The following is a 19,298-nucleotide window of genomic DNA, read 5'->3' on the forward strand; positions in this document are numbered from 1 at the left end:
TAGGGACAAATTTTGAACTTTGCATTAGAGATTCATTTTCTCTATCGTAATAACATCGATTCATACATTCTTTTGGTTTATCTTTATGATAAGGTGAGATATGGAGGTAGGGGATTGTCATTATTGCAGCATTTCCTTCCCAATCTTCTTAATTACAGTCATTGAAATCGATATTGGATCAAGAGGTTTTGAGGATTAACCTGGCGTGAGGTTGAGGATGAATTCCTCTTTCCTATTATGATTCCATCGCACTTTGGCTTTGGATCAAACAAGATTTTTATTCTGGTTCGCTTGAAACTCAAAGCTAATCCAGTCCACCCGTCAAGGTGATTTGCCTTATACACAAGGACTTAATTCACTATAATTAACAAGTTACAATAAACACAAAGAGTAACCTTCTTTGTCTTATCAAGGATCCAACTAAACCTTAGTCTCCTTAAGGACTCACAAAGAACAACTTTCTTTGTCTTCTCAAGGATAACCTCCTTAAGGAATTAAACAAATAGTTTGAATAAAAGTTTATATGTTACAAGATGCTTCTTCAAAAGCAAATTTACATAAATGAATAATAAATACTTAAAGAACACTGTATACAAAAGATGATAGCTTTTCACAAAGAAAAATAGTTTGTCAGAATACTTGTGTAGATCAGCAATTTCTTCAAGTCTCCAATGCATGCTTATATAATGTAAGCATGTGACTGTTGGAGGGCAAAATGGGGAAAGCTCCTTGAGCGGTTGTCCACTGTTGGATGAGAAAGGAATGATACTATGTATTATCCTTTCACACACATATTCAGTGACAAGTGTGATGAATAGTACATTCATTGTTCATAAAATCAGGTAGTGGAAAGGTTGTTCAATTTGTACTATATAATATTTAATCACATTCCCATTTGATCTTATCTTCAGATTCATTGGCTTCTGATAAAAGATTATTGAAGCATGAAGTCAAGAAGTAGAGAGTTGGATTCAGAAACTTCAGAACCTTGGGTCAAAGTAGTTTGGCTTGAGTTCTTCAGTATCTTCAGAGTCTTCAGAATCCTCAGTCAGAACCTTGATAACTTCAATCATCTGTCTTGAGATCTTCAGAATCTTCAGCTACATAACACAACTTCAAAAACTTGCCATTCTTCAGAAGCTTGTTGATCAGAGTCACGTCCAGAAGTAGAAACTGAGAGAACATTGCAACAACAATATAGAGTCTCCCCAGAAGCTTCTGATGGGTGAAATAACACAAAAGCAGAAAGAGCATTGCAGCAACAATATTGACATCTTTCAGAACTTCTAAAAGCAGCGCAAAAGCGATTTTGGAACGCAAAGTTCAGAAACTGATGATGTTGCACATCATATGATCAAAATCAGAACTGGTTGTTAAAGCTACACAATAACAAACCATTATGGTACCAAAATTGTTCTAACACAAATATAACATTGTTATTATCAAAGCTCATGGTATAGATGCAGAATCAAATCTTATTCTAACACCTATGTCAGCAGTTAGAGCAGTCACAAGGTATAAAAATCTCATTACACACTCAAGATTCAATTTACCAGACAATAGACCAATGGGATGAGAAGTACATAGTGTGCATACATCAGCAACTCAGGCACAAATAAATATTCAAGAATAAGATCAAAGGAATGGGTTTTATTTGTCACTAAAATCCAACATCAATTTGTAAACAAATAAAATGAGTCTTTATAAAGACCAATAATACTTATTTGATTGTGACTTATATATTTGAGTGACGTTGAAAAGGAATGAGATTTATGCCCAAAATATTTTTTTTAAAATTTTACTCAATAACTTAATTGAAATTATTAATTTAATATAAATACATATTAATTAATATATAATCCTAGTCATAATTGTCATATTATTGAAAAAAAATCTTAGTCATCAATGTTACGTAAACAATAATGGAAGAGGATAAACAAAATCTTAAAAGAAGTAAAATTGAGAGACTAAAAAGGTGAATTTTAAGATAGGGGATCAAAAAGTTAAAACCGCCTAAATAGGAGGACCAAAAGTGCATTTAAGTCTTCCCTTTATTTATGTCTAATAATTAGGGTTAAATATAGTTACAGTGTTAACTTGAGATTTTCGACTCAACATGGCTCCCAGGAGTGAGGATGTGAGATAAATATACAGGCTAAGCACAAATAGCTAAATAATATTTTCGAAACCAAAAGCACAAGATTCGACATGTGAGATTCCCAACAGAAGCAGTTAGAGGATTTTTTGCAGTAGCTCAGGAACTAAAGACACATGGAAGCAAAGCAGAGGACAAAACTCCATGTAATAGTGTACACATTGAATGCTAGAGAGTTAACCGTTGTTAACGGTTATTGATGTATATAATGTATAAGTAGATTTTGTTTTTGTAACAAGGATTCACATTTTCATTCTATTGTCTTTAGAATTCATATATCAAAGTCACATAAATCAAAAATTCGTGAGAAATGTATGAACTTGCGTCTCACTTTTAATTCAAACTTTTTTTATCCAATTGTTTTGTTATTTTCTTCATTTACTTTATTCCTTTTAAACAATCCCGCATTTATTTCTTTACATTATTATCCATTTTTCATAGATTCAAAGATAAAACATTTTCTTTAAAAAAAAAAGATAGAACTTTTTAGCACAAACACATTTCTTAAATATATCGCACAAAAATGTCCTTATGATTTTTTCGAGTTTAATCCTTTAAGTGAACTAAAACTTGCGATTTATTTACTAAAAACGTCAGTAAACAAACGGTTACAAACAATATATGATTTTATCGCTCAGTTTACAATAACACTCTTGAAGCCCCCACGCCCCATTTACCTACCCATAATATTTTCCATAATATGAGTATGTTAGATTGAGATTTTATGTTCAGCATTACGACGTGAATGTAGAATATTGGATGAATATAAATGCTAAATTCGGATAGCTAAGTTATGTTTTAGACACCAAGTGGACTTTTCACAAATTTGACAGTAGGACTTTTTGACAGATATGATTAGGTACCTTGAAGATGTTAACAGCAGTAACGGTTTTGAAGCAGTTCAAAAATCAAAGACACGTGGAAACACATCATAAGACAAAAGTCCATGTAGCAAGATATGTGTTGAATTCTAAAGATATAACTGTTGTTGACAATTATTGATTCACCTAGTATATATGTAGATTTTGATTCTAAAATAAGATATTCACATTTCATTTTGTTTCCTTTAGAATTCATACATCAGGGTCACAAAGATAATGAATTTGTGAGAAATGTATTAACTTACGTCCCACTCTTAATTCAAATCTTTTTATCCAATTGATTTATTGTTATTTCTTTATTTGCTTCATCCATATAAACACTTTTTCATTTACTTGTGAATCATTACTTTAAAAAATCTTTTAGTATTAATACATTTTCTCAAACGTTTACCAAAAATAGAGTCATATATATATATATATATATATATATATATATATATATATATATATATATATATATATATATATATATATATATATATATATATATATATATATATATATATATATATATATATATATATATATATATATATATATATATGAATGATTCATTAAATAATATTGTTTGAGGCCGATCTTTTGAGCATAGTAAAACTCAAAGCCCAACATCAAAGAATAGTGGAGCATAGCAAGAACACATTCTAGTTTGTTACGTGTGACTTTGCCACACACTTCCTTGGAACTCAAATAAATAACATTAAACTTATCTTACAATCATCCATATTCCACATTCCATGCTCCCCTTTTTGTATTTTCGTTACCAACAAACTCTTCCATAAAAACTGGATTGGTGTGCCATCCAGATATATTTTTTTTATCATAACCAAAATTTTACAGCAATACAACACTCAATTTAATTTATCCGATCATCATCTTATTCTCAATATTACATTGTTATCCTGATCCAATATTTAATGAGATGAATTTATTTCTCATTTCTATTTTCCATTCTTCAATCTTAAATTCATTCATTCAAGAAAATAAAATAAAAAACTATTATTTTACTTATTCACATTAAATAGAGTAAATTAGTTGTACAAATTTCCTTGTCCATTCAAGTTATTTTAAAAGGTGAATCTTAGACCATTTTCCTTCATTTTTTGTGAAAATTGTATAATTATAAGTTGAATGGATAAAGAAATGTTGGATATTCACAAGGAATGAAAAAGGCAATCGAACAAGAATGATAAAAAGTGGACCAGGTGAGTGATTATCCAAGGTCTTATCTGTTTGGAATAGTACTAGTATCTTTGCTTGTCATTCTCTTCCTGTCTCTCTCGTCACTCACTACCCACGAATTGCTTGTCACCCACACAACACAAATATCCACCCCATATGAATACAGATATACATATAACATTTTTATTCAAATAATTAAAACTCTAAAATTAAATTAAATGGAATAGATACACCAACATCAACTACTTTTTTGTTTCAACAATAAACCAACTACTTTTAGTTTAAATACTAGGCACTATGGTTCACCCTACCTAGTCCCTATAAACTCTAAGATTCAATTCCAATTTCTTTTTTTTAATAGATTACTTCATTAGTCCCTATATATATATATTTGACATAAACTTTTAGTGAGACAAAAATCCATAAATAAATGACTTTTATTCCTAAAGTTTTTGACGTCACTATAAATTAAAGAAGGGTTTAGTGTGCTGTTTTTATAAATCTCAAACTAACATTGTATATTTTAAAACTAGAAGTGATTTTAATTTTATTTTAATAGATTTAAAAAAGATACTATAATTTTCTCTTAATCTAAAAATTGAAAAATTATATAAAATTGAAATTATTAAATTATGTGAAAGTTATTCTATAAAAAAATTGTTCACATCAAATTAAATTATTTAAATTATATCAAATTAAATCATATATATATATATATATATATATATATATATATATATATATAACATTAATTTATTATTAACTAATTTATAATTTTTTAAAATATATTTTATTAAATTAGTTCAATTTTTTTACTATTTTATATATCATAATAAAATATATCAATTATTAAAAAAAAGTTATTTATAATAGTTATAATTAAAAAAAATTGTAGTGAATATTAAAGGTTAAAGTTGGAGTGAAACAAAAGACCGAATCACAAGGTCAAGAAAAGCCAAGCTACACTTGTTACAAGATAATATACCAATAATAATAAACTACTAGTTTTCTTTCATTATTTAATATTCCAAAAATATAATTTTATTTTAAAAAATACTAAAAAATTTGCAGCGTCAGCCCTGGCAGCACACATCTTGGTCAAAAAAAAAAAATGGAACCCAATGACAACCAATTAAGCTCTTTCTTCCACCACCACAACCACCAACAACAGCACCATCACCACCCCCAACACCACCAACAACACCATCAGGGAAATTCCACCACTCTAGCCTCCGCCACCACCACCACCACCACCGCTTCTCCCACCAACGGCCTCGATGGATCCCACATACTCTACCCTTCTGCTGTCTCCTCTCAGCTGGAACCAGCTAAGAGAAAAAGAGGAAGACCTAGAAAATATGGAACTCCAGAACAAGCCCTAGCTGCTAAAAAAGCTTCTACGTCGTCGTTTTCACCTACTTCTGACAACAACAACAACAACAACAGCAACAAGAATACCAACTCTTTCATTCCTTCTCCTTCTTTCACTTCTAAGAAATCTCATTCTCTCTCTCTAGGTTCGTTTCTCTCTCTCTCTAGGGTTTCTATTTTTGTTTCACCGAAATTTTCCTGTTTATGAATTGAATTCGTGCTTTTTGATTATGTTTTGATTTGTTGTGGCTGTTGCCAATTTCAGTTTGCACTAGATTCTTAGTCCGAGTTATCAAGTTTGTGTTTATGAAATGAAACCATGCTTATTTTCTTCACTTGAAAAACTAAGAAATCTTGATTTGATTTTATGTTTGGTTTGATCCACTAGTGTAGTAACTATAAGATTTGGTATTCAAGTTAAAATAGTTTTTGTCTTGTACTTAATCATAGTTTCAGTTATTTTGTATCTAGATTTAGCTGCTTCTTTACTAATTCATCAACTAGTCAAGGATGAGACAATGTTTTTTTTTGTTGATTGATTGATATTCATTTGTTTCTCTTGGATGTTATTTATAAGAATCAGAGGCTGCTCGCTTGTGTGTAACTTTTCTTGGTTATGTAGCTTGGGTTTATGTTTTTGACACTATCTTACCGATGGAGTGATGTAGGCAATGCAGGACAAGGTTTCAGTGTACATGTCATTGCTGTTGCTGCTGGTGAGGTATACATTTTTCACTGTCCTTGAATATTGCTTCTTGATTTTGGATTTCTACGTCTGCTTGCAGTGCCTGGTAAGTATAGTAGTGACTTGGGTTCACATCTAGGCTCAGTTAGAGTCTGAAATGGCAGAGTTATGTATTTCTAGGTATATCTACTAAACTCATTAACAACCTATCTCACGAGTAGATACCAACTAGGTTGTGCATACAACTTACAAATACCTACTGCTCTATAACTATAATTTTATGCCCTTTATTAGATTTCAAAAACAAAACCTGTTGTTATCTCTTATTTCATACTACTAGTATGTCCTTGGCCACCTTGTTTGTTTGGCACTTGTTAGTCCTATGTGAGGTATTAGGTTTGAAGGATTGATGGCTGATATGCTCAGCCATGATTCACTGCGATTGTGACCGACTTTTTTTCATATAGATTTCAATATTTTTCTAGTATTGATGATTTCAATTTTGTAAATTTGTAACTTCTTGGTATATTAAGTTCTTTGTGAAAGAAAGTTGATGGACAAAGAGTTTATAAATAAGGTGACCATGTCTTGTAGTTGAGATTGTGTATTGGCGGGAGGGAGTTCTCTGCTCCAATCCAAGAAAGTGCTTTTAGGGGTCACTTTAGTAACACCTGGTCTCTTGCTGATGTTCACCAATCTGAACCTACTTAAGTGCACCTATAACAACATCACTCAAAAATAACTCTGTTTACATCTCTACAAATAACAGTTTATTTAAGCAAAATATGCCTGTGTCTGTATTTTCTGACATTAGTCCTTTTCTCCTTATAGTTCAACACCAGCCAAGATGTTTTAGGATCTTAATTTTCTTTTTTAGTCATTGTCAATTTTCCTGCATCCATGATGTTGGAATATATTATGTTTGCCATTTATCCAATTTGGTTTTCATATTTCTTCTGTGTGTATCTTGCTTCTATAATCATCTGAGCATGTATTCAATAGGATGTTGGCCAGAAAATTATGCAATTTGTGCAACAAAATAGGGGTGAAATATGCATTCTGTCTGCATCTGGTTCCATCTCTAATGCCTCTCTTCGCCAACCGGCATCTTCAGGAGGCAACATTACGTATGAGGTGAAATATAATCCATGTTTACTATCATGTCTTTATGTAAGATTTATCTTCCCTTCCCGATTCTTCAAACAATCTTTAAAAGGAAATGGATCTGTTGAAACTTACAACATATGGTTAGAATATTGTATATTTGTGTATTAACATTACCAAGGCTCATAATCCTATTTATATTACTTTGAATTTTGTAATTTTTATTTATTATTTTTCTCTTGCCATCAAATGAGGTGATTAATCTTTTCTACTTTTATTTATCATCTCTTTGGTTTTAAACATGCACGTTTCTGCGTGCTTATGGCTAGTTTGTATACACACAGCAGTTACTAACAAGTACAAAACTATTTGGTGGTCAAATTTGAATGTGGAAATTTGAGATTCAAACAAAATAGTCTCGTTTTGGTATATATCTCAGTGCACCACTTATAAGAATATTGATTGATCTTCTCAGTCACCTTCAAGAGGACAGATAAGAGGAGCCTTTGTGTAAATTGTTTATATTAGATTAAGATGGTAATTTAATGTTAGTGCCAAGTTGTGGTAATTGTGATTTCATGTATTATCACTGAATTAATTGTTATGTAGGAGTCATAGTCTACAAAAAACACCGCATACTGCTGAAAATAGTCGTCATTAATCTTTATCAATTGTTTGGTCATATGCTTTTGATTTGGTCGTGTGCTCATATTGTAACTGCCACAATTTAATTCTTTAAAGCTTTGATATCAGGGTCGGTTTGATATTATTTCACTTACCGGTTCCTATGTCCGTAATGAAACTGGGGGGCGAAGTGGTGGTCTCAGTGTATGCTTGTCTAATTCTGATGGACAAATCATAGGCGGTGGTATTGGTGGGCCTCTTAAAGCTGCTGGTCCCGTTCAGGTAATCTTAGAAAGAGATACAAATGAACATGTAGGTTGGAAACATGAGCAGGTGTCCTGCATTTTTTTTTTCGTTTGCCTTCAGTAAATTGCATTCTCCATGTTGTGAGGTAGAAAACATATGCTCCAAGATAAGAAGCTGGGGAGAAAGTTTTAATCACAAACTTACCTTAGTAATATTTGAACGATTCTCTATGTTGCATATTCTTATTTCTTATGTATTTTCTGCTATAGCCTTTTTATGGCAGGAAAAATGTCATTATGCATTTTATGCAGAAAACTTTTCTTAAAAAAAGGGGGGAAATGAGGTGGGTATCTAGGGTTGTGCTTGGAATTGGAAGAGTAACTATGTGGTGAATTTAGTGGAATGAAAGCAGGCATGCATGTCGACTCGGTTCATCAAATCTCTATTTTATTCTTCACCTCCCTGTTTTCAATACTGATAAGCACCACCTGATACGAATTACATATACAGGTCATTGTTGGTACATTTTCTGCCGACAACAAGAAGGATACTAGTGCTGGTGGAAAAGTGGATGCCTCTGCCGGTAAGTTGCCATCACCAGTTGGCGAATCAGCATCAAGTTTAGGTTTCCGTCAAACAGTTGACAGTTCCAGCGGGAATCCAATGCGGGTAAATGATGAACATCAAACCATGGGGGGAAGTCATTTCATGATTCAACAGCTTGGTTTGCATGTCACACCTCCCAGGTCCACAGACTGGGGAAGTCATCCAGATTCAAGACATGCTGGTTATGACCTATCAGGTATGAAGTCCGGTGATTATGGCATATACTCTCCTCCCCTTATTTTCTTATGGTATGAAAGAGACTAAAGTGAAGTTCTGAACATGCAGGAAGAACAGGTCACGGGTCGCACCAGTCTCCTGAGAATGGAGGCTATGACCAAATTCCTGATTGAGAGTTTGAGATGACTTGTGAGTTTGAATAGCACCATTGTTTTGGTTTACCGTTGTATGATATCACTACATACCAGCAGTCTGTCACGTGATACTGTTTATAGTATGCACGCACCGTCCATTAAGGTCTCGGCTTCTGACATCTGAGAATTTATACTCATGTTTTGTCCATGAAAAATATTGTTTTGCCTCATTTACTCGTGTTGTATTTAAAAATTAGGATTGCCGGCTTATACTTCTTAATTTTTGTGGGTCTGTTAGTTTGTCTATACCATTATAAATAAGGTATATTTACATATATATATATGCTTCCTAGGTTACTCTGTGGGCTATGTTTTCCTTCCATCTTCAAGGCGCAGTCTAAATGCTGTTAAATATTCTGTTGAGCATAGATTATTATAGGTCTTGATTTAAAAAAATTCTTGGGAAGCCTATGATTTTTTTTACCTCCTGGTTGCGAAATGATAGAGATAGATGGTTAAGTTGAGAGATTATCTAATTCTATGAAAGCAGAGGCATGGACCTAAAATAAAGCTGGTGTTGAGATTTCATATCTAATTTTTCCTAAGAAAGGGCTAATGTATAAGGCTGTTTGGAACTGCGGTGCAGCTGGTGATTTCACGGGAGAGACTCGCGGTGAGGCTGAAGCTACAAAATGGAGCTTTGAGTTTTCACGGGGAAAACTGCTTTGCGACATGAGTCCTAAATCATCCGAGTCTATTTTTGACCATCTTCTCTCTACTATTTTCCACTATCATATATCTTGCAGATACATTTTTTCTACAAACACTTGTAGTGGAAAACATATCATTTCAAACGTGAGTTCTGAGATTGACATTAGTGGACGAAGTAAAATTAAAGATGTGTGTTGATATTTTGTTGAAGTCAGTGTCTACAGGATAATTATCGTAATTGTGATTTGACATTGAAATATATCTTATTTAGATTCGTTTTTCGTTCATAAAAGAACAAATGATCGAATATTTTGAAGTCTATTGGAAGAATATATAGCATACCTTTTACTGTTTTTAAAATTCTTTTTAATCTTGAGTCTAAAACAAAAATCTTTTTAATCTTTGTAATTTAATTTTAAATCAATTTGCTTTTCCATTAATGTTTTAAATTCAAGTACTGCTACTCATCAATCTACTTTGAAGTTATTTACAAATTGTTTAAAGTTATTTTTCTATCCGGTCTTTTAAATTCAATTGTCATTTATTTAATTTAAAAATAATTGGCTAGTTTAAACTTTTTTTAAATCTAACTAACGGGATATCGTGTTGAAGTGTTAGGTGTATTTTTTTTTAAATATAATAAAAAGAAAAAAAAAATTTAACAAAAGAGTATATTATTTTTAAAAGAAAGATATATTTGAATTTATATATGGATCATACATATAATTTTTTCATATATAAAAATATTTAGATGAACGCTATACTTTCTAATATTATTTTGTTTTGAAATTATTTATAAAAAATTTGGATAGATAACACATGTTCTCATTTAAAAAATATGTATATATATTAAGATTCATTTATTAATTTAAAAATAATATTTACCATTAATATATATTAAAATTCACTCATTAATTTTATTCTAAGTACTCGTGCGTTGTTTCTGAAATATAATAAAAATGAAAAAATAGAAAGACAAGTATTTAAGCAAAAAAAAATATTTTTAAAGAAAAATATATTTTTATTTATATTAGAATTATATAGTTTTTTCATATATACAAATATTTGGATCAACCGTATATAAGAATATTTTGATGAATAAAAAATTCATTTCTATTCATAACAGTATTTTGATCATCAATACATTTTTTCATATATTAAAATAAAGTTCAAATATAATCTATTTATATTTTTTAGTGTATAAAAACCCAAATTTTATTTTTTATCACTAAATAAATCTACACTATTATTATTATTATTATTATTATTATTATATTATTATTATGACATTTGTACAATAATTTATTTTGACATTAAAACAATAAATTAATATGATATTAAAAAAATTAAAACAATTTACTATTTGATATTAAAACAATAAATTACTCAATTTTAATAATTAAAACAAAAAATTACTCAATATCTTAAAAAAAATTACCATTATTTACTCAATTAATGATAAGAATATAGTAAATTACCATTATTTAGTAAATTACTATTTTTTATTATAGTATTAAAATAATAAATTATTATGACATTAAAAAAATAAATTACTATAACATTAAAACAACTTTAAAACAATAAATTATCATTTGACATTAAAAGAATAAATTACTAATTGTTAGAAATTAATTATAAGAATATATTAATACATTACTATTAATAAATTATTGTTTTAATGTCTTTAGATAATTTATTGTTTTAATGTCTCGTATTAGTCATCATGGTTTATTGTTTTAAAATTGTTTTAAATTTTCAATATTTATTCCGTATTAATAATAATGGTAATTTATTATTTTAATGTCTAATTCAATCTGCTTAAAATAATATAAATGTTTAAACTGATTGTTAAAATATTGTAGATTTTTTTCACTAATTACTATCTTATTTTAAAAATAAATATCTTTAATGTTCTCATGTTTTACTTTATTTTTGTTTTTGTCATATTTTTTTGTTTATTTTGATTCGGAAAGGTAAGATTTTTTTTAAATAACATTTTTTTTAATATAAAATTTACGCTGAGGATATATAGGATATAGTATAGAAAATCAATGTAATAAATAGTTGTAATTTCATTAAGATTGTTATTACGATATTTGTTTTTCTTTTCATCAATCTTAGAAATCAGAACAATTTCTCATTCAGAATCATTCTTCAACTTGAAAAATAATAATCAGAGTAAATAAACAAAATAATTGAGAAAAATAAAAAGGTGAAAAGAAAAAAAAAATACATGAACCCAAGAAACAACTTTAATGACATAAACAACTCAGAAATACTCAACCTAAAAAGACAATTTTCTTTTGATGTAAAGAAATAAGTTAAACTTTTCATTCTAGTTGGTTGAAGGAAAAAACGGAAATGACCTAAAAAAACCATGATTTCACAGATCTGAAACATCATTCACCTAAAATTTGAAGTAATAATAAAACCTAAAACTGTGTATGAACGAAAGATTAAAGTTTATCAAAACGATTCAGATAATAAAATTAAAGGAAACTATTGTTTGAAAAATGAAAGAAACATTTTAGATCAAATATTGTTGTTAAAAAAAAAAAATAGAAAATGGTGAAGGAAGAAAACAGTGGAAGAAAGAAGAGAGGAAGGATGAAAGAGAAAAAAAAATATAGAATGAAGAGAGATTGCGTAAGTTTGGTAAAGTAACGAGAGATTATATTATTTTAATAATAAAATTGAAGATTTTAATGTAAAAAGACCAAACAAAAATCAATTTTATGTGGTGGCAGAAAAAAAAGAAAAAAAAAAGGTATTTTGAATTTTTTAAAACAGTGCTGGCTGTGGGGTTCAAACCCACGCGCACTTATGTGCAGAAGATCTTAAGTCTTCCCCCTTAACCTCTCGGGCAAACCAGCCACATGTTAAATTTTACATAAACTAGATAGAGACTCGCGTAATGTGCAGAGCTTACATGAATTTTTTAAATAGTACTACCTCCGTTCCTATTTGTAAGAGACAAACATAAGAAATCACACAAACCAAGGAATATTTTTTTTAATTAATTTTTCTGAAAAATAAACTTGTACTTCCAAAAATACCCCTAAGTTAAACATTTAGTAGTATTAATGTTATAATTAAGCCAAATGTTGATATAATAAAAATTGGTCAGCATTTATTCTATCCAAAAATAATTACAACAAAAAAATTGGCTTTCCACATTCTCATCGTGAAAAATTAGATGCAAATTAAATTTCCCTCTATTTTTTTTATACATCTTCCCACCAAATTTTAAAAACCAAAATAATCTTCCCACCAATTTTGGTAGTATATTTGTCTTTTTTATATAAAGAGAGTTGGTGTTTCATTTCAATCATACTAGTAAGATACTCGTAGTAGTTCCCTCCTTTATAACCAGTGGGAATTTTTTTCCCTCCAAATCATTAATATCAATGGAAACTGAATAGGTTTGGCTTTAGATACCCATTATGTGTATGGGGAATATACATAGCACGTTCTTTTCAAAACATTAATGCCCAATGAATAATAAATATTGCATTTTGTTTACTAAGGGTATAAATGAGATTTCTCAATTAATAAAATTTAATTTTATAATGTGTCTCTTATAAAAAGGACCAAAAGAAAGTTACAATTTGTCTCTTACAAATAGGAACGGAGGTAGTATTATAAAATGTAAATTTTGATTTTGTTTATCATAAAATATTTTGATTGAGACAATACAATAAAGCTTATAAAAAGAGATAGTAAAAGTTTAAGTGAATAGAATTTTTTTTGAATAATAGATATGCAAATAAGACATCACAATTTAATTTTAAAATCTGAAATAAGTGTAAAGAATTTCAATCATTTTTTTTAATAGTTCTTACTATTTTTTTACCGAATAACTTTATTTTTTTAGGAATTGAATATGCTCTCATATTTTTTTAGGAATTGAATAAGCTCTCATAATTTTATCGAAATATGATAAATTTTATTTCATTTTATTGAGATGACTCATAAAATGTGAAAATATAGTTTTTTTTTTTCAATTAAAAGTGATTTATAAATGAAATGTTACACATTTTTCTCAAAAAAATAATATAAGTTTTGAAATGTTTGTTTTGAAGAGTGTTGTGAGGAGTTGAACTTGTTACTTCCAATAGAGAATAAAAATTGTATTTTTGTTTTGTTTTTATAAAGAGTTGAACTCGTGACCTCTAATAGAGAATAAATATTGCATTTGAAATTTTGAAAATAAGTTTAGGGAGGTGTCATATAGGACAATGAGATGATGTGTCACAAATGAATTAGAAAAGTTTACATGTGTCGTGACGTAATCCGTCGTTTCAGATTTAATATATTATATAGATAATAATTGTTACCGCTTAGGCTATGGAATTGTTCATGTTGTCATAACATATAAAGTCCAATAGATTATGGCTCAATCACAGGACGATAAAATCAAGAGGGATTATGATTGGAATGTTAAAATGATGTCAAACTAGTGACTTAGAGGAAAAATACCCTACCTTCATCTACAGACTCGAGAAAGATTATAAGACCTAGGGAACAAGCACAGACCTACCATAGGATAACACTTGATCCGAGAAAATGATTTAAGAATGTTCGTGAGATGACAAAACAAAATATACTTTAACATCCGTCCTTTTAGACATTTATCTTTTATTAGAAAGTTCTAGACCTTCAAAAACCCTAAAAAACTCATGTAAAAGGAGAAATAAAGCTTCAAACCAAGGTACATAAATTTTTTAAACCTAGATACCTTTCACATCTGATAAAAACTTACTTGGGTATTAGAATATTTATAGGTAATACCCCATCGAGGTGACGTATGTAACACCCTAAATCCCGAATCTTATATGAAAGAATTACTTGACAATATTTAGGATGCTACTCTTAAACAACATGCATACTTCACATTTGAATTAAAATACTCGCAATGGGATTTCAAATTAATGTTCATAAACTTCAAATATCTCAACAATTAAAAATATGGAAACAAGATATCATCAACCAATAATTAACTCAACAATAAAATAAAATAAAACACCTCATTCCAGATGTTACAGATTAGAGCATTCAACTGACTAAAAGAAATAAACAATAAAGTAAATGAAAATGGCTTCAAGGCTATCTTCCAATTCACAGTAGTTATTACTCATGTTCATGAGCATCTATACACATCATACATCAACACACACACACACAAAAACAAAGGGTGAGAATACACTCAAATATGTTAGCGATGCAAAAGATCAGGAAGGGTAACATAAATAATAACAACAATTATGAACAGGTAATGTATTCACACAACAATCATCAATTTACAAATTCCAACTTGTATGCAATGTGACAACGCCTTAACTCTATATATGTATATTGTACAACTTAACAATGGTTCTTCATACGAAATGGGTCCCAACATCTGAACCACGATCTCCCTCATCTGAGCTCCAGACAAGTCACTAGTCCCAACATTTGAAATTGTAACTCGCTTATTTCACAATAATGACAATATATGATGTATGACATACAACAATGCAACAACACAATACAACCTCACATCAGATTATAACAATCATGTATCTAAATGCATTAACAGTACTTATCACTCCGAACTACGCATCTCAACAATCATCAACAAGTATTCACAACACTTCACATAATTATACTTGCGCCTGATATCTCAGGGCACACCTGATATCTTAGTTTCCATGTTGAACAGTGATTACCAAAAGATCATTTTTTTGAGGTTTGATTCCTATGACATCCTCTTTAGAGAAAATGATGTTGGACTCTGCCCTTCCTACCATTTTTTAAGGAAATTTGGGGTATATGACGTTTGCCATGAACACATACTTGGCGTATCTTCATCGGGCAGCCCTAGAGAGGCCTGTCTCGGAAATACCTTTGGCAATGGTATAAGCTACGTGGTGTAGGACCCTGGTAGTCATCTCTAGAAATAGGGGGATATTAGGGTTGGAATGAAAGTACAGGGTGTGTGTGTTCCCCCTACAAGGGCAATGAGACTCAGGGGCCTTAGCAGGTGTATTAACAGTGATTACCAAAGGATCATTTTCGCGAGGTTTGATGCCTATGAGATCCTCTTTAGAGAAAATGATGTTGGACTCTGCCCTTCCTACCATTTTTTTAGGAAATTTGGGGGATATGGCGTTCACCATGAACACATACTTGGTGTATCTTCATCGAGGAGCCCTAGAGAGGCCCGTCTTGGAAATACCTCTGACAATGATGTAATCTACATGGTGTAGGACCCTGGTAGTCATCTTTAGAAATAGGGGGATATTAGGGTTGGAATGAAAGTACAGGGTGTGTGTGTTCCCCCTACAAGGGCAAGGAGACTCATGGGCCTTAGTAGGTGTATTAAAATTTGGATAATGATGGCTTTCTCACGACGAAGAGAAGTCATGTAAGGTGGTTTTTGAAGTTGTTTAAGGGACCAACTCACGTGAGGTGAGAGACCCTGTTGGTGGTTGGCGTTGCTAGGTTGTAGGTGAGTGGTTTGGTCGATAATGTGATACAAATATTGGGAGCGTAATGCTCTTTGAGTAGTGAAGAATGTGTATGAATTGAGAGTTTCCTTATCCCATTGATATGTTAATATATTTATAGAGGCCTCTGGAATATAGGGTTACCTCGAAAAAGGCCACTACCCACTCATTCAAATGATGGACAGTTGAATCCTTATTTCCAAGGATGGTGGAGGTCAACAACGAATATGACTTTGTCTTTATCCAAGACACATCTTAACCCACGTTTATTTCCCTCTATGGGTGAGTAAGACTTAAGGGAAAGGATATACCTCCCTTCGAGCGACTTTATGTCACTGTCTTATCCTAGGGAGGTCCTCGAGCATTGCCATAGGTAGAGCCTTTTGCAAATATAACACTACAAATATTTAAGGGAAACTTGGTTTCACACCAGGAAGAGGGATATAAATCCCCTTAAATAATTTTTTAAGTGAACTAGACTATAAATGTTGAAATAAAAACTCGGCTAAAAGACTTACTCTTTGAGGTCAATAGACAATCTACAACACTAGAGTTTCAAAATGAGTAACTTCGGGGAGTCGAAACCCCATGACCCAACCACTTCCTGCCACTCAGGGTCCACAATGGGGTAGTAGAAAATCACAACAACACCCACCCGGAGTCTTCCAAGGAACTGCAACCTAGGGGTCAACGAAGATGGATGACTCGTTCCCAGCTCCTGAGAAGTCATTTTCCTTAGGAGTTAGAACACGAAGGTAACCGTTTGAGGTATCATGGCCACCCCCATAAATGTAACTTGTATTCCTAATTCGTTGGCATATATATATTCTTGTGAAACACCTTTACCAGAAGAACCAACGAGTACCCCATAAGGAGGGAACTCTGGAAACTACTAGGAATAGGATCTTATGATGAGAAGATCGACCTCAATGAACACATGGAACCTGTTGTTATCCTCTTGAATGTTAGTGGTTAAGAGGTTCCAAGAAGTGAAAATTGTTTGTCCTAACCCTAAAAGCATGGGTTATGGTTTGGTTTATAGAGGCTAAGAAACAATCATATCACTTCATAGGGATAACTTCGCAGACTTTTCTCTGAATATTTCATGGCATATATAAGGAAACCTAGGTCAATAGAAAGCTTAGGATCCATCAGACAAGGCAAAAATTGTTATGCATGGGTCAATTGAGATTCAATGTTGGTCAAAAGCACTGATAATGAGATGAATTTTTGATGTTAAGCCTCAAACTCCAACCATGATCTAAAATCACAAAAAACCACGAGGATTAAGGCCTGGAAACTATAAATCCATGTGTTGTGCTGGTGTAACCTTCAGTTGGTTTTAACGATGACAACTTCCAAGAAATTTAAAAGATGTCAACTCCATAAGTAAAATGACTTTTAATGTTAATAATTCTCTTCCAGAGTTCTTTATGACAATTATCAAAAGGGGAATTGACTGTTAATATCTAGTAATTCATGGTGATAATATCTGATAAAATAGAAGATAGCTTGAGCCTCACCAATTAAATTACTAAAGTTCCAATTGAAGCTATAATCAATTAGATAGAAGAGTCAAGTCTCGGATGAAGTGATGAATCAATGATGTCTCTTTTTCTACTATCCATGGTTCATATTTTTCTATTTCTTCACTAAGTAGCCTTAGTTCTTTAAGAGTGAAAACTATCTTTAATATTATTGTTGAGTTGATGTGGTGTTTTAACTTGTAAAATTACTCAATAAGGGTTTTTCTCTTGTTTAATATCTTCGGAAGAAGTTATTGTTTCGTTCTTGAGCTTAACTAGTTAAATGCTCTATAAGGTTGTTGAGTTCCAGGTAAACAATTTTTTTTTAGCTTAGCCTGGCGTAAAATCTATGTTCGGTTCTGAGATTTTTCTGGTGTAAAATCCCGGTTTGGTTTAGGGATTAGACAATATAAAATCTCTTGTTTGATTGTAAGAAGGCATGTGGGCATAACCTACAAAAGTCTTACATCTTATATAGTGGAAACTCTTAAGAATTATTTTTGGGATATGAGTAGGACAAGTGGTTAAATCGAATCAGTATAAATCGTTGGCGAATTCCTCTGTTCCTTTATCTGTTTTTATCCTTGATTTGTTTCTCTTGTATTTTCATCTCTCCGCCTCTCTAGTTCTGCTTTTTTATCTCCATTTGATTTATTAAATTAACTTAAATATTTTTATAAACCCAAATTTTTATATAATCCTCCTCCCCACTATTGTGTTTGGAGTTACTTGTCCAATAAGCAGCATTAGAGCCTAGCTTATTATGTTTTTAACAATGGACTTTTCATAAATAAACCTCCATCATTTGTTGGTGAAAGATTTGACTTATAGAAAGCTAGAATGAACTTTTTATTGAATATAATGATTTTGAAATGTGGAATTTATCATCAATGGTATATTTATTCCTACTTATTGCACTAATAATAAAGTAGTGATAAATCAAATAATATTTGGACTAAAGAAGAGAAGAGAAAATTTAAACTTAGTTTTCAATCTAAGTACTTGAAACAATCCATGAAGATCCTCCCGAGATCGAACAAGAGAGAATGAACATACATATCCCAAAAGATGAGTCACCAAATGAAATTAAAGATCATCAGAAATGGTTCACAAATATTGGAATCCTTGGAAGATGTTTTATAAAGTTTGCATCTAACAAATATCTCAGAATCAAGAATTGGTGTCAGAAATCTGACCCATTACTTGATTCATAGGATAGAAAGGTATGTGTTAAATTTCAGGAAATATGCAAAAACGAGGATATTATCTTGAAACTTAAAGAGATAATCCAACTTCTTTAAAGATAAAGAAAATAATTCAAGAACATTCAAAGAATCTATATCATCTCTAGCCCTATCAAAAAGACTGCTTGAATACGTGATTGAAAGATCAATGCCCGATGTTTTCT

The 19,298-nt window shown here is 31.0% G+C and overlaps 1 protein-coding gene and 1 non-coding gene across 5 annotated transcripts; one reads left to right on the plus strand and one right to left on the minus strand.

Annotated features, from left to right (window-relative positions):
• The first annotated feature begins 5,180 nt into the window (after positions 1–5,180).
• LOC127132191 (AT-hook motif nuclear-localized protein 14) lies at positions 5,181–9,522 on the plus strand. Of its 4 annotated transcripts, none has more exons than XM_051061083.1 (6): positions 5,181–5,735; positions 6,258–6,310; positions 7,277–7,408; positions 8,132–8,284; positions 8,759–9,050; positions 9,140–9,522. In XM_051061083.1, the coding sequence occupies exons 1-6, from the start codon at positions 5,330–5,332 to the stop codon at positions 9,202–9,204; spliced, it is 1,101 nt and encodes a 366-aa protein (XP_050917040.1). In that variant the 5' UTR covers positions 5,181–5,329; the 3' UTR covers positions 9,205–9,522. The 4 variants fall into 4 exon arrangements, with proteins under 4 accessions (XP_050917040.1, XP_050917041.1, XP_050917042.1 ...); XM_051061084.1 differs by having other exon boundaries at positions 6,267–6,310; XM_051061085.1 differs by lacking the exon at positions 7,277–7,408.
• A 3,144-nt stretch (positions 9,523–12,666) lies between these two features.
• TRNAL-UAA (transfer RNA leucine (anticodon UAA)) lies at positions 12,667–12,749 on the minus strand. The gene has a single exon. It is a non-coding gene; the product is annotated as a tRNA-Leu (tRNA).
• Positions 12,750–19,298: the final 6,549 nt, after the last annotated feature.

Source organism: Lathyrus oleraceus, chromosome 3 (assembly GCF_024323335.1).
Source record: "Lathyrus oleraceus cultivar Zhongwan6 chromosome 3, CAAS_Psat_ZW6_1.0, whole genome shotgun sequence".
Classification (NCBI taxonomy): Eukaryota; Viridiplantae; Streptophyta; class Magnoliopsida; order Fabales; family Fabaceae; genus Lathyrus; species Lathyrus oleraceus.

What these genes read in the sequence shown, in the direction of transcription:
- LOC127132191 (XM_051061083.1), top strand. Translation starts at nt 5,330, where the DNA reads ATGGAACCCAATGACAACCAATTAAGCTCTTTCTTCCACCACCACAAC. An exon ending in ATCTCATTCTCTCTCTCTAG is followed by an intron (nt 5,736 to 6,257) that starts GTTCGTTTCTCT and finishes GGAGTGATGTAG; the next exon opens with GCAATGCAGGACAAGGTTTC. An exon ending in AAGCTGCTGGTCCCGTTCAG is followed by an intron (nt 8,285 to 8,758) that starts GTAATCTTAGAA and finishes TTACATATACAG; the next exon opens with GTCATTGTTGGTACATTTTC.